Raw genomic sequence first — 13666 nt, 5'->3', positions numbered from 1 at the left:
ATTTGTTTGTCAATAAAGTTTATGTGGGTATGTTTTCTTCCTTGTCTGCTAATCCATTATTGCTATCCCAGCTCAGGAAAAAGACAACGTAAAAAAATTGGATGTAGACTAAATAGGTATTGGGTTATTAGTTATAAGAGCAAACAGTGCAAACTTTCAAGCAAACAGTCCTAAATGAGTGTTTCACATGCATAATGAGCTCATAAACAAACAGTAGACGTTTCCTTTCACTGTGACAGCTGTACAAATCTCACCTGCTGTAATACGATTCAACTCCCAGAGCCTCACGGGCACTGGCGATGTACTGCTCCAGCGAGGAGCCGCAAACCACTCCTCCGTTGCCCCCCTCCTGGAAGTCAGACCCTACTTCTGACATGCCCTCGCCCAGATACACCTCATGAAACTTCAGGATGCCTGTAGAAAGAGAAAAGTGGCAAAAATGACTGGCTGTTTTAGTTAAATTGCTTATCTTCTTTTGAATTACTCGCTCATGTCAGGAATATTGGATGGTTTCAACTGGAGGCTGTGAGTGAGGCAGTTTGCAGCAGTGCATATGTTGAGCAAAATGAATAAAACAAATAATGTTCAATAAAATATAAGAGTAGGCTGCCTGTGCCATCTGCCGCCCGCCATGAGAGTGTCAAGCAGAAACATCTGAGTGGGGCGGGGAAGAGTACACTGGGATGGAGAACAGGCTGTGTGTGTGTGTGTGTGTGTGTGTGAGTTTGTGGGTGTGTCAGTGCTGTATAAATAGATGTGCTATCATGTCGATTTTGTATTAAATGCAATTGAATGGGCAGTATATGCAATTCCGGTCTATAAAATGTCACATAATTTACACTACTGAAGCAATTAGGACCTTTAGAAGCTCTTTTGAGTAAGTCTTTAGAGTAGGCCATGTTTGTGTGCCAGCTGGATGCCAGGGAATGCCAGGAAGTGACAGACAGGCGATTAGTGAGCAAGTGGCTCCCTATTAGCTTGGGGTAATATTCAGCGCTTTGAAGATCTCCACTGGTCCCTGTAGTGTTCCTCCCCTCCGTATGACTAGTGCTGGGGGGGGTCGAGTTCATCTGGTTGCCAGGGAGCTGGATATGATCAAATGTTCAGGCTTGGTGGCAAGGGACATGGGTCAAGGCTCTCATTTCCTCTCATTACAGCAGAGAGCAGAAGAGAGCCAAGGAACAGCTACGGGGAGTCGTGTGACATGCACTGTAGTTCACCCGCAGTCTGCCTATTCTTTTTGTGAAACTGAAATTTCACAAGTCATATAAACAAGCTGCATCTTAATCCCTCTGCCTGTGTGGTGTTACTCAGTGTGCCAACAAAAGAGACAAAATAAAAAGCACACAAAGAAGTACAGCAATACCACCAGAAAAAAGGATGAAAAGAGAAAGCCAAATTATGTTTGGGCTTGGTGCAACAGCTAAGTGTTTTCCTGTTGGCATGTGCAGAGATGTTGCCGATGTTGTTTGGCTGTGTCACTTTCAATTAGCATGGTTCATTGGGGGATGCCTTCTGGGGTGAGAAGCGAAGCAGGGGGCAAATCCTAACAGCAGAGTGGCAGGTGGCACTGCCGCTTGGTGTTAAAAGCTGGCCTTCTTACCCCTGCAGCTGACAACAAGCTACAGCCTCTAGGCTTTCATACACTTTGATTTGAAGCAAGTATGTGTAGTGGTTATAGCTTTACACTTTGTACAAGAAATATATATTTACAGTTTGTGTTACATTATTGAATATCCTTTTGTAATAATAGGATGGCATTTAGCTTTCATCCTTCCGTTTTTGTAATTGAATATGCACGTAACCTTAGTGTATTACAAGACATATTCTGTATGCAATATTTCTCAAGGAATGTAACAACTTTAAGGCGAAATAAAAAACAAAGTGATTCCTGGGTTAAGTGTAAAGTTGCCAGTACCATATGGCCAACTGTTATAAGCATAGACTGTATATATAAATTATATAAAGTAGATTTTAAAAACGTTTTATAGAATAAAAGCTCACTGCTGGTCGTTGTAGAAATGTGTGTGTGCACCACGAGAAAGTACGGTGGCTGGCAGGTGCAAACGCAGAACAACGGCACAAAACCGTTATGAGTCAGTAAAATAGGGGAAATTTGAAACCTATTCACCCAATATGATTGTTCACATACAGTGAAAAACAGAAAAAAAATTCTAAGGCAGAAAATAATAACAATAAGGGAGAATGTTTTTAACATTCCTACAAAAAGCTATTTAACAACAGAGCCATAGCCAGAGAGTCGGTCCTTACCTGCTCCTGGAGCCAGCAGCCAGCTGTACAGGTAGCCAGCCGCCATTGAGAAATAAAGCACCAACGCCCTCTGGCTGTTGACGGTGTCCAATATGTGCTCCACTGTTACCGGGGTGTAGGGGTCCGAGTCCTGCTGGCCTGTCTGCCGCTCCACCAGGAGGTCAGCGAAGGCTCGTGTGCGACCCCGCTCCGCTACCGCCAGAGCCTCATCGTGGTGGCCTGTTTGGGTTCAGAGGTCAGAACTGATTAACAGGTATATGCTTAGACAAATTGAAGAATTTAAGTTATGAGAGGTATCTATGGGCATACCTAGGCTGACGAGGACCCTTTGGAGTGCCTGGTAGCAGGAGGTTTGCAGGTCAAACAGGGAGAGTTTGTAGTCTGTGCTGTGCTGGGCTTCATGGCGGATGGTCTCAAACAGTGCAGAAGCCCGGTAGAGCTGAAGATAAACAACAACAACAACACATTAGATATTCGTAGTTGGCTCAGTTTCAAAGAAAAGTTATAACATCATACATCATTTTAGCTCTGATTATTGTGGAAAGCATCAGTGCAGGTTTTATAGGTTTGATGATACAATGTAAGTAGTCAGGGCACAGTTCAGACACTATGGATACAAGTGTCCAACAAATCATACACCACTATGCATGTACATGATGAGCCTTTTAAAGAGGGAGATTCATTGTGGCCACTAGATGGCACAATCCCACCTCAGCGGTCATCACTTATGAGACCCGCTGCCCTCCAATTCTGCTTTTCTCAACGGAGGAAAGTAACATAATGTAGCTTGATGAATCCCCATACAACACAAGTAAACCTCTCTTCGGCTCCTATTCGCCTGGACTAGGGAAAGGGCAACGAGAAGCTAAACCATTACCTGGGAATCTTGGAAAGACAAAAAAGAAAATCTTTTAATAAAAAAAACGCACTAGGCCTGTCTGCGTTATTAGACCTTTCTATTCAGTGCTAGACATTGGATTGAGATAGGGAAAAGAGACAATGGAAAGGTGGGGCAGCAGGCAGTGTTGCACGTTGGCCAAGCGGAGCTGGCCAGGAGTGCTGATTCATGGGAGCCTTTATTGATTTCCTATTTCTGCGCCTATAGCAGCCCTGTAGGGTGACTAGGGCCGTTATAGAGCCACTCTCCGGGAGTCCGGGGCCAGCAGAGAGGCCAAAGCACTCTGCTCATACTGCTTTGATCACAGTTTATACAAGACAAAGAACTGCAGTGAAGAAAAGGTGGATGAAGTGGATTGTATCAGCATTGTGGGTTGGGTAAGAGAAAGAGCGTGTGTCTTGCGCGTTCACATAATATGCATACACTGTAGCTCGCCTGGCATATCCCAAGGTCATGCAGGAAAAGTGTGTCAGAGTGAACGGGGAGAGTAGAGATCAGCATAGAATCTGTGAGCTCTGCTGCATTAGTGCAAGTAGACGGAGCTGCTGGTCTCAGGCTGATTCTGCTGATAGGACTGTGGGCAGACTGCTGCAGTGCTAGTTTAATCTGTAAGCCTTGCAGACATCCCTTTAAGAGTGAAACTAATTTCTCACAGCGCCTTTCCTCTTCCCTGACCCCTTCTGGCACAGATGAAAGGGGAAACAATCCCAAATGTGCTGCGTCCGCAGTGACTCGCCTTGGCTGTGGTACAGGTAAAAAGCTGCCACATTCTTCAGCTGCTATGCATTCAGATAGCACTCCTATGTTTTACAGCTCTGACACTAACATGGCTTTTATCTGGCAGGTTAAGTGAATGTCAATGTCACTGAATCACAGTGGAGGTTGATCCTTGAATACCTCTAATGATTTTTGTAAAATAACCTGCCTGATAAGCTCTCATTCTGTGTGGCAGATGATATCAGATGAATAAAGAAAATCTACAGTAGACCACTGCTACTTAAGTAAACATGAATGTATTGATCCATGCTCTCCTTACATATGAATGTGAGGGCATCTCAGAGGGAGCATGCGCTGGTAAAATAGCTGATTATAATCAGGACACGTCAATCTGCGTGTCACTGTGAACACCAGGATCACAGACATGGTGTTGAACTAAAATTGGATTGAAATATTTAGAGAATAAGGAACATGAGGTCAAGAACTCTCATTCCACACCTATGGATGCTTTATGAATTTTAATACAAGCCGATAAAAATGAGGTTTGACGTGGGTCAGGGAATTAACAAAGGTCATCTGTAGCAACAGGCCAGCTCATGAATAACCATTTGATGTACACTGAGGAAAACAGTGTCCTTTCTCAGCACCAATTCACCCTGTGGGCTACAATCTGACATGGGGAGAAACACATGGGAAAAACAAGGGATCTATGCATGTTAGGATAAAATCAGCCCACTGTTAACATGCCCTACTAAGGTTTTGAGGGCAAGTGTTAAACTGGAAAGCAAATATGCAGTGGAAAATATGTTGCATCGGGTCATAGTAAGAATAATATTTTTGCTTTAATCCAACACAAATTCCACAATATGAGTCATGAGCCTTTGCCATAGTCACCACCTTGGTCAACTCTTTCTTTTCTAACTCTTGTTACAGATAATTGCAAACAGACAAAGTTACTTTTGACAGAAACAGAAATCTATCTGGGTCACATAGATGTGCGTAGCGTGTGTGTATCATACCAGAAATGTTTTGGACTAGATTTTGAAAATGAAAGCAGCTGAATAACATCCCTACAGACACATGTGAGACAGCAACTGCTGTTGGCTGACTGTTCACAGACTTATGTGTGGATACACAAGCAGAGAAAAAATCAAATCTTGAGCTGTGGTGTGTGGACAGACTGTAAAAGGAGATGTTAAGGGGATATTCCATGCTTGCCAGGTGGGCAGTGGGTTGAAGAGGAGGGAGTGTGTGTATGTGTGATGTGGAGGCTTGGGACTCCCGAGACCATGAACGAAAAAATATCCAGTCATCTGTCGCCTGTCTGCTGAGATGACAGCATTTACCAGCTTGACAGACTCCCCAGCATATTGCCAGCGGCCATGTTCAAGCTCTACAGCCACCTCTTCTCCTGTTGTGCTTCGTCCTATGGGTTATTTCTTTTACCATTGGGCTTTACTTAAAACTTACATTTCACACTCCAGATCATCTATTTCCCTACTCTCGTTTGTAGTCTTTGCCGACCAACAGATGTGCGCTTATTAGAGGTCAGTCTTAACTACGAGAGGTAGATCAGCTGGAAGGAGTCCAGATGGAGGAGAGGAGAGGAGTCGGCTTGAGAGTAGAGTCAAGGCTAGAAGAGGCAGCAGAATATGAAGCTTTACCTGATGTTGGGCCTCCTCCAGATTCCCACTGGCCCACAGAGAGAGCCCAAGACGATGGCGGATCTTTGCCTCGTCCTCACGCCGAGCCAGCTGCTCTGCAAGCCGCAGGCCTGTCAGGAGGGGGGGGGGAAAACGGGAGCAGATGAGAGTAAAAATTATTCAGTGCAGGTAGACTCTTAGGTATCTTTCAGAGTAACAGATGTAAGCATAGCGTGGGACTGATGTTCTGACAGCGAACAGGTTTGGATATTTGGCCTCAGTTGTAAGATACTGCTCACACCGGGTCTACAACACACACACACACACACACACACACACACACACACACACACACACACACACACACACACACACACACACACACACACACTCCTGCCTTGGAGGGAAGCTGTTAGAGCACTAATCGGACTGCATAGTAATCAATAGTAAGCATCGACTGGCTGAGCAAACACAAACGCGCTCCCAATGCTTGCATAAAAGAAGCCACACAATATCATGAAGACGTCGACAAATATTTGCAAACACAGTGATGAGCTAATAATAGACTCAGTGCAAACTCACAGCGCAAAGCCTACTTTGTGATGTTTTCTGTGAGTTGTTTGGGTAGCCAGGGGAGGTTTGAATGTGCCTGTGTACGCATGTGTGTGTGTGTGTCTAAGTGTGCATGTTCAGTGAGTGTGCCTGTGTAATATCACCTGGCGAGGATGCAGTTTGTTTTTCACTTCCAATCCCTCAAGCAGTGAGGCGTTTGTCACATCTTTGCATGTGTCCTCAGTCTGCCTGTCGAGTACTTGGTTCTGCCCAATTACTGGGATGAAAATGCCACTCCACAGAGTACAATGATGAAGAAAAAAGACCACAGTATCACCCGCAAGGTGCTAAACGCACAGCAAGCAGTCTGCTGTTTGCAATAGGCTATTGCTCATGCACAGTCTCACTTAACACAGGCCCTCTTTTCTCTCCTCTTGCTAGTGCAATGGAGGTGTCTAAACATGCTTTTGGTCAAAGAGGGGAGACAAATGGGCCAAGCCACCCTCATCCGAGTCTGCTTCCCCGGCATTCCTGGAAAACAGTCTGTGGCTGGACCAGATAAGCCAAGAACACAGAGCGTGACCTGAAACAGTCATACTATTCCGCAGGACCCAGCACACCACGCAACCGTAGACTTCATGGCTCCTCCACGGCCACGTTAGCCGGCAGCCTTTGAAGCCGGCAACAGTCTCCCCCCTCGCCTTATCTTTGCACACACCCTCCCTCGGTCTGCCTGCCTGCCCTCTTCCCCCATGCATCTGCCGTGCTCCTCTCTCCCTCTGCCTCCCGTATTCATTTTCTCATCTCGGTGCCTGTGTCTCTGCCGGCACCCTCTCTGCTCTCTCTACCTGTTTCATCTTGACTGGGGTGGCAGTGCTTGCAGGGAATCTGCACTGCTTAGAGCTCATTAGGCACTGGAGCAAGAAAGAGGAAACAGATCTAAATTATCCTTTTCATTCTCTGACAGACTTACCCCTCACTCATCTCAACTCCAACGCCGAAGCCTTTCATCTGCACGCACACACACAACCACGCACACCGGAAAAAGCTTTCTTTCTCTGAGAAGATCTGTGATAGTACTTTATGATCAAGCCTGAGTGTCAACCAACTCTATGTTTTCTTTATTCTCCAGCTGACAGTGAAATAAAACATGGGAATCATGACTCATGCTGATCTCTGTCTTTCCCTTCAGCCCGCTTGCCATTCTCTTTCTTTCTCCCCATTTTTTTCTTTCCTCCCCAACTCTCTCATTCCCTCTGTTCTCCCGCTCGGTATCATTCAGTGTCTGTCACCGTCTTCTCGCGTGCCTTCGGAGCGCCTAGCAGGCACAGTCACGTAGCAGAAGCTGACACGGGGATGTGGCCGTGGCTGGCTGCACCCTGAAGAGCAACTAGAGAACACTTTAAAGGCTGCTTGACAGCTGGGGGAGAGATTCTCTCCAGCCCCCGGGCCCACGCACCTCTGGCTTCAGACACAAACTCTACGTGCAGACACAACATACACGTGCGCTGGAACAAGGAAATCTCACGCACTGTAGAACCGCAAGTGTGCTGTGGCGGAAACAAAACACCCCGGCACATGCGCGCTCATGACACATGACAACACACAACACTTTGATCATGACCGCATGCAGAAAATAAGAGTGGGTCATTTACAGTAAGTGCAGTATATCATTTTTTGTAGGGAAATATACACTGCTGTATCTCCCTATTCCAACATTTTACTACAGATCTCTAACATGTAGTGTAGATAATGTTATTATCATACACATGAAAGTCAAAAGCAAATAGCTTTCCTTAAATGTGAGATAATGTGAACTAGGCTTATTCTTTTGTATCCTTTTTCAGATTTTAATCACGAAAATGTATGATGAGGTAAATTATTTTGTCTGCTCTGGGCAAAAGAAATTAGTAAAATAAAATATAAAAAGACAAAAAAAAATTGCCACATAGATCTACAAAGGTTAGAAGCAGAACGTTTATCAGCAGCTCACTTTGCCATCTGACAAATCCCTACTGACATTTCACCAGCAACCAACATTCAACATTTGTAGCGTAAAGATAGACACATGGAGAACTGCGAGGGGTCCACATTTGATGATGAAAGGTCCAGACATTTCACACTGTGATACCTATCATCCAACTGCATTTCATTTCTAATCCTCCTGACAAGCTGTTCAAAGGGTTACCTACATGAATGTGCTGTATTACAAATCCTGATTCAGTTCTATTATAGTGTTGATAACACTGAATAAAATTCCATGTTATGAAAGACAACATTTATATACTCGGTATATGAACCTGCTATGTTTTATGCTCCGTTTTACACATGATTGAGGCCTGTTTCTTACAGATCCTACAGATTTCATACATTCGTCAACTACAGTTTAGGAGTTCAATCTCATATGTATTTTGTACATGTAAGCCAAGATACAAATATATCTTATATATAAATAGCACAATAATGCTTTTATATGTAGCATTATTTAAATGCTACATATAAAACTGATTAGATTATAGTTGATTTCCTCATAAGAACATTTACTTTTAGTTTTTTTATTCCAGTCTGCATTTATCAATATACTATCTAATTTTCCAGGTTAAAATATATATATATACAGTATATGCTTTATTTAACCAGGTAAAAGACTCATTGAGATTAAAATCTCTTTTCCAAGATTGACCTGGCCAAGAAGGGCAGCATGTACGAAGTTACAACAGATAAAACACAGACATGACAGGCAGACAAATACAGCTGTAAAACACAAATAAAATGGCACATTAGCCAGTCAATATGCGAAGAAAAAACAAACTATTAAAAATCATTCAAAACTGGCAACATTTAAAATGATTTTAGGATATACGAGCACTCACATCTACCAATGGTGTCGTGTTCTCTGTCCTTTAAGATGGACCTGAATTCCCCCATAGTGATTAAATCTGAGAGTTTCAGCTCCATCTGTACATTGTTCCAAGCTGTTTTACCCAATTTTGTTCTCACTGTAGGAACCAGCATCTGAATAAAATCTTGGGAGCGCAGGCCTTAAACTTTCTCTTTGACACATATATGTGCAAATGTAGGAGGGAACCAACCCAAGCAGAGATTTATAAATAAAACCCAACCAATGGGAAAGTCTGCGAGCAGACAAAGATGGCCAATTAGCAGCAACATATAAAGTGCAATGGTGTACTTGATATCCACATCCAGTGATAAATCGTAAGGCACAATGGTACACAGTATGCAAGCTCTTTAAGCAATGGTCAGAGGCATTCATGTATAGCAGGTCACCATAGTCTAATACAGGTAAAAACGTTGCAGATATCAAATGTTTCCTTGTCTGAAAAGAGAAACAGGATTTATTTCTGTAAGAGAAACCTAATTTTATTTTTAGCTTTGAAACAACATTTTCTGTGTGTAACTTGAAAGACAAGTTCTGTTCAATAAGAAATCCCAGATATTTGTAAGTAGTGACCCTCTCAATGTCAGTCCCTTGTGCGGTACAAATCTTGGGTAGAATAGATGGTAACTTTTTGCCATTCGAAAATATCATCACTTTGGATTATTCAGCATTTAATACCAACTTTAGTTGATATAAATGGGTTTGTATGACATCAAAGGCAGACTGGAGGAAATCTAGACTTTGCTCTATACTGTAGAAGCGGAGGAACAATAAATAACAGTATCATCTGCATACAAATGGTAAGAAGCATTTGCTAAATTATTACATAGGTTATTTACATATATGGTAAAAAGAATCGGTCCTAATATGGAACCTTGTGGCACACCCTTTGCTATCGGGAGGAAGGAAGAAGAGGACCCAGAAAATTGGACGCATTGGGTTCTCGCTGACTCGGCTTCTCAGTGCTGACTGTGAAGTCTTTTGCCAGGATGATATGATCCAAACTGTGTCAAACGCCTTTGACAACATCAATAAATAGAGCTGCACAATACTTTTTACGGTCCAATGCCTAATTATGTTATTATCACCACTTTAATAGCAGCAGTTGTGTGCTGTGTTGTTTTCTCTAAAACCGGATTGGTGCTCCGGACAAAATATAAATTGTGTCCAAGAATAATTAGTTGTTGTTCACTGAGAAGCTTTTCAAAGGAACTGTTGCTACAACACATAATTTTGAAATTGGCCTATAATTATTAACAAATGAGGGATCCCTCCTCCTTTCAGTAAAGGAAGAAACATTATGTAGATTTCCATATGTTAGGAATTAAATATTAAGCATCACTTACTTGACCAAGAATTAGCGTAGGCAAGATAGCTTTTGTCTCCATTAATTGTCTTCATAAAATGAAGCGTGGAGAAACTTTAATACCTCCATTAGTCGCTACAATGGACCGGCATTGATTTAATGACACTACCGAGTTAATTGTTGAAAAGGATGAATCTTGGATGGGAAATGCCTCTTTTGTTAATATTTCAGACAGCGATGTGTAGTGCCATTTAATGGTAAAATACAGGAACTTGTTGGAGTAGTGTGAACACTTGAAGTGACAGAAATAATGTCTGCCTTCATCAACTTAATTGGTGTCTTCATGTGTCTTCCACTGAAGCCTTGTTATTCTTGTTTACTGGCGATACAGAATAACCGTCAGACACACAAGGTACACACATTTAAAGACATTGCGGATGATTTGGGAAATCACAGGTTGTCAACAGTATCTGCACTAATTCGGAAGCTGCCTTCCTTATCCTTTCTTGAACTTTCTTCCAATTAATATTTTTCGATAACAAAAAACAAGCAGTGCAGCATGAAGAACAGAAAAAAGAAACACACAACAAGCAGTTTGAGAGGAAAAAAAAAAAACTTGAAGTTGAGAATAACCTCGCCAACTTTTCGGTCTGGGTAGGTTGGCCAGAAATAATGGCTGTCAGGGATAGTGAATGGCACTGTTCTTTTCGCAGCCAGACCGAGGACAATACAAGGACAATGCGGGGGACAACAGTGAGGACAGGGTGGAGGACAGAATGGGCCTGTCGCCTTTGTTTCCATTAAAGCTCTACCAAGCAGACCAGCAGAGGTGTGTATGGGTTCACTGCAGCCTGCTTAACTCTAATAGACTCGGACGGAGGAAGAGAGAGAGGAAAGATTTTATTCCTGCTCCCTTGCATTCACTCCCTGCAGGGTGAAATATACAACTGTCCTCTTACACACAGCTGCAATTTTCATGGAATTCAAACTGAGTTGGGTCGTAACACGGGTGGGTTGCTGAGAATGAAGTCTTGTTAACGGGCACAGGCTAGGCAGGCGATGTGGGACATTAAGCTCACATTCACGGAGGCTTCCACTTATCCCATCCTGGGTGACAAACCGCTTCCTGCACGTCACTAACATAATGAATTTTCTGAGGGGGCCAAGCTGCAGGTTTTTTACTTCCCCGTAATCTTGCAGGGACAATGAAGCATGAGAGGCAGTAGGTCTGTCAGCCACTGTGTGAAAGATCTTTGCCACCTGGACTGCAAAGAACCCTCTGAGAAAAGTAGATATAAAGGTGTGAAGGGACTGCGAGCGTAAAACAGTAAAAAATGCCTTGGCGTGCATCCTGATTTGGTTTTCACAGACATGCACACACAAATGTTCTTAACCTATACAGCACAGAAGACAACACAAACGCATAATATATCACAAATCCCCCTGTGCACTTATAACACATACACAAACACACAGTCACTAAAAATGTGGCAAGGTCTTAGCAACAAATAGGCTGCTGAATTTCATTTCATGAATTGCACAAACTCTAAGCTAATTCGCTCGGGCACCAAAGGCAATCCTCTCGCATTCCCCCCGACTCACTCACCTTCCTGCAGGGTACATGAAGCCTGTGAGGTAGGTTTTGCAGTGCGTTGGGTGTGTCCTCCCAGTGCCATAGGCGTGTCTTGGCAGCCAGTCATGAGTTCGCGCGCTCGCGTGCGCTCTGGCACACCGCGGCTCGTACGTTCCCGGCGTCGTAGGTATGCCCAGATCCCAGAGGCGCGGGCCTGGCGCTCGGATGCGCCGCTGTCCTCGCAATCCTCCCAAGGTCAACTTTGGTGGCATGCAGGGCGTCTCTACTGTCCCATGATTTGTATACGTGCAAACGGCAGTGGGTACCCCCGTGATCCAGGTCCTGGGTGTCGGGGAAATGGTCCTGACGCTCAGACAGGATCGCCAGCTGCTCCGTTAATTCCCAGTGGCTGTGCGGCGCCATTCCGCTTAGCCTGACCTTGGCTCAATCCAGCTCGATGAGCCTACGACGCTTCTCAACAAAAGGAACTTGCTGTAGGTTCCATGCTCAGTAGAGCAGAACCGCGGCGGAATGCGGATTGAAGTCGATAAGAACACAAGACCGATAAGAGTAACTCTGTCGTGGCAGTGAGTATTCCCCAATGCCACCCACCACTCTATAAGATCTTGCTTATCTCATTCTAGGGGAACTGTATTCTTGATATAACAGAGTACATAACAGTCTCCTGTAACAAAAAACGATAAAACTGGTAATTTCGCTTGTAATGTGTTGTATAGGTCAATTATTTATACATGACTGATAGCTGCTGTGTGACGATTATGTGTGTAGAATGGCTCTAAAGTTCAAAAACTGAAGCTCTGTTTGTAACACTGTGTCCTCCCTTTATTACAAGATGGGTCATCTGTCAAAAGGTCTCCCATTCCCATCCTCTGTGTATGTGTTGACGGGGCATCCTGTCTAATTTTCTTCCCTTCCACGCCCCTTCCAAAGTCTTCAAAGCCGAAGATTTATTAATACTCAACAATTGCTGGGATTGCCGGTTAAAATGGAGCATTTCACAGAATAAAAGCCTTACGCTTAATTAATGATTTGGACTGGATATATGCATGTGTTGACTAGAGCTGTTAGTGTAAGCGAGATGGGTTTGAGTGTGTCTATTATCCACCTAAGAGCACGTGCATGGCTCATCTGTCTGCGGTGATTGCTGTGGAGCCGCCGCCGATGACGCACAGATGAGAAGAAAATCATCTGCAAAATGAGATTTCGCAGCTCTTGTGTTTACTTTCATGTAGTCTCCTAGGTAGTGCTATGGGCTCTTTTGAAGCATAGAAATAGTAAGGGAGAGAGCGACAAGATGTAAGAGGGTCTCCTTGAAATATATAGTGCTTCCCTCAGTATTCAGACGTGCTGGTGTGCCAAGTCGCTCTGTGTGTGAGGGGCAGATTGTGGTTGATATGAACGCGCTTGTGGGGCTTTCTTGCTAGATGTGTTCTATTCAGCTAAGGTATGGGTCTCTATTGATCATGGTAGTTGTGTGTGGTGCATCGGTGAGTGTATAGTTCAGGCGCATGCGTAGTGTTGTAGATATGGGGTCAGTATATGGTGTGTGGCAAGAGGTATTGTCCGTACTCCGGGTGTTGTTAGATCAGTCCGATCTCTGCTCGTAGGTAACCACGCTTAACTGAACTTTATTTGCTGGGCTGCGATGATCACGCTGTTCATGGTGATGTGCGGGAGATTAGCTTGACAAGTGTCGGTGGAATGTGTGAGCCAATATGGAAAGTTTTGCTCTACAGTATGTCCTGGGTGGAATTAATAGTTGAGTGTGTATGATGGCATCCATTTG

At 43.8% G+C, this 13666-nt stretch overlaps 1 protein-coding gene across 1 annotated transcript in view; it reads right to left on the bottom strand.

The window, feature by feature from the left end:
- The window catches only part of LOC104952328 (tetratricopeptide repeat protein 28), a 61529-nt gene that overhangs the window by 11813 nt on the left and 36050 nt on the right, over positions 1–13666 (bottom strand). The window contains exons 6-9 of the mRNA XM_010779139.1: positions 5551–5660; positions 2581–2710; positions 2272–2490; positions 255–414 (exon numbers count right to left, since the gene is read on the bottom strand). Of these exons, the coding sequence (XP_010777441.1) occupies positions 255–414; positions 2272–2490; positions 2581–2710; positions 5551–5660 (619 nt within the window). The remainder of the gene's footprint in view (positions 1–254; positions 415–2271; positions 2491–2580; positions 2711–5550; positions 5661–13666) is intronic.

Source organism: Notothenia coriiceps, unplaced genomic scaffold, assembly GCF_000735185.1.
Source record: "Notothenia coriiceps isolate Sejong01 unplaced genomic scaffold, NC01 NC01_scaffold00019799, whole genome shotgun sequence".
NCBI lineage: Eukaryota > Metazoa > Chordata > Actinopteri > Perciformes > Nototheniidae > Notothenia > Notothenia coriiceps.
The sequence above is the reverse complement of the archived record's forward strand: the minus strand, read 5'-3'. Positions and strand labels throughout refer to the sequence as shown.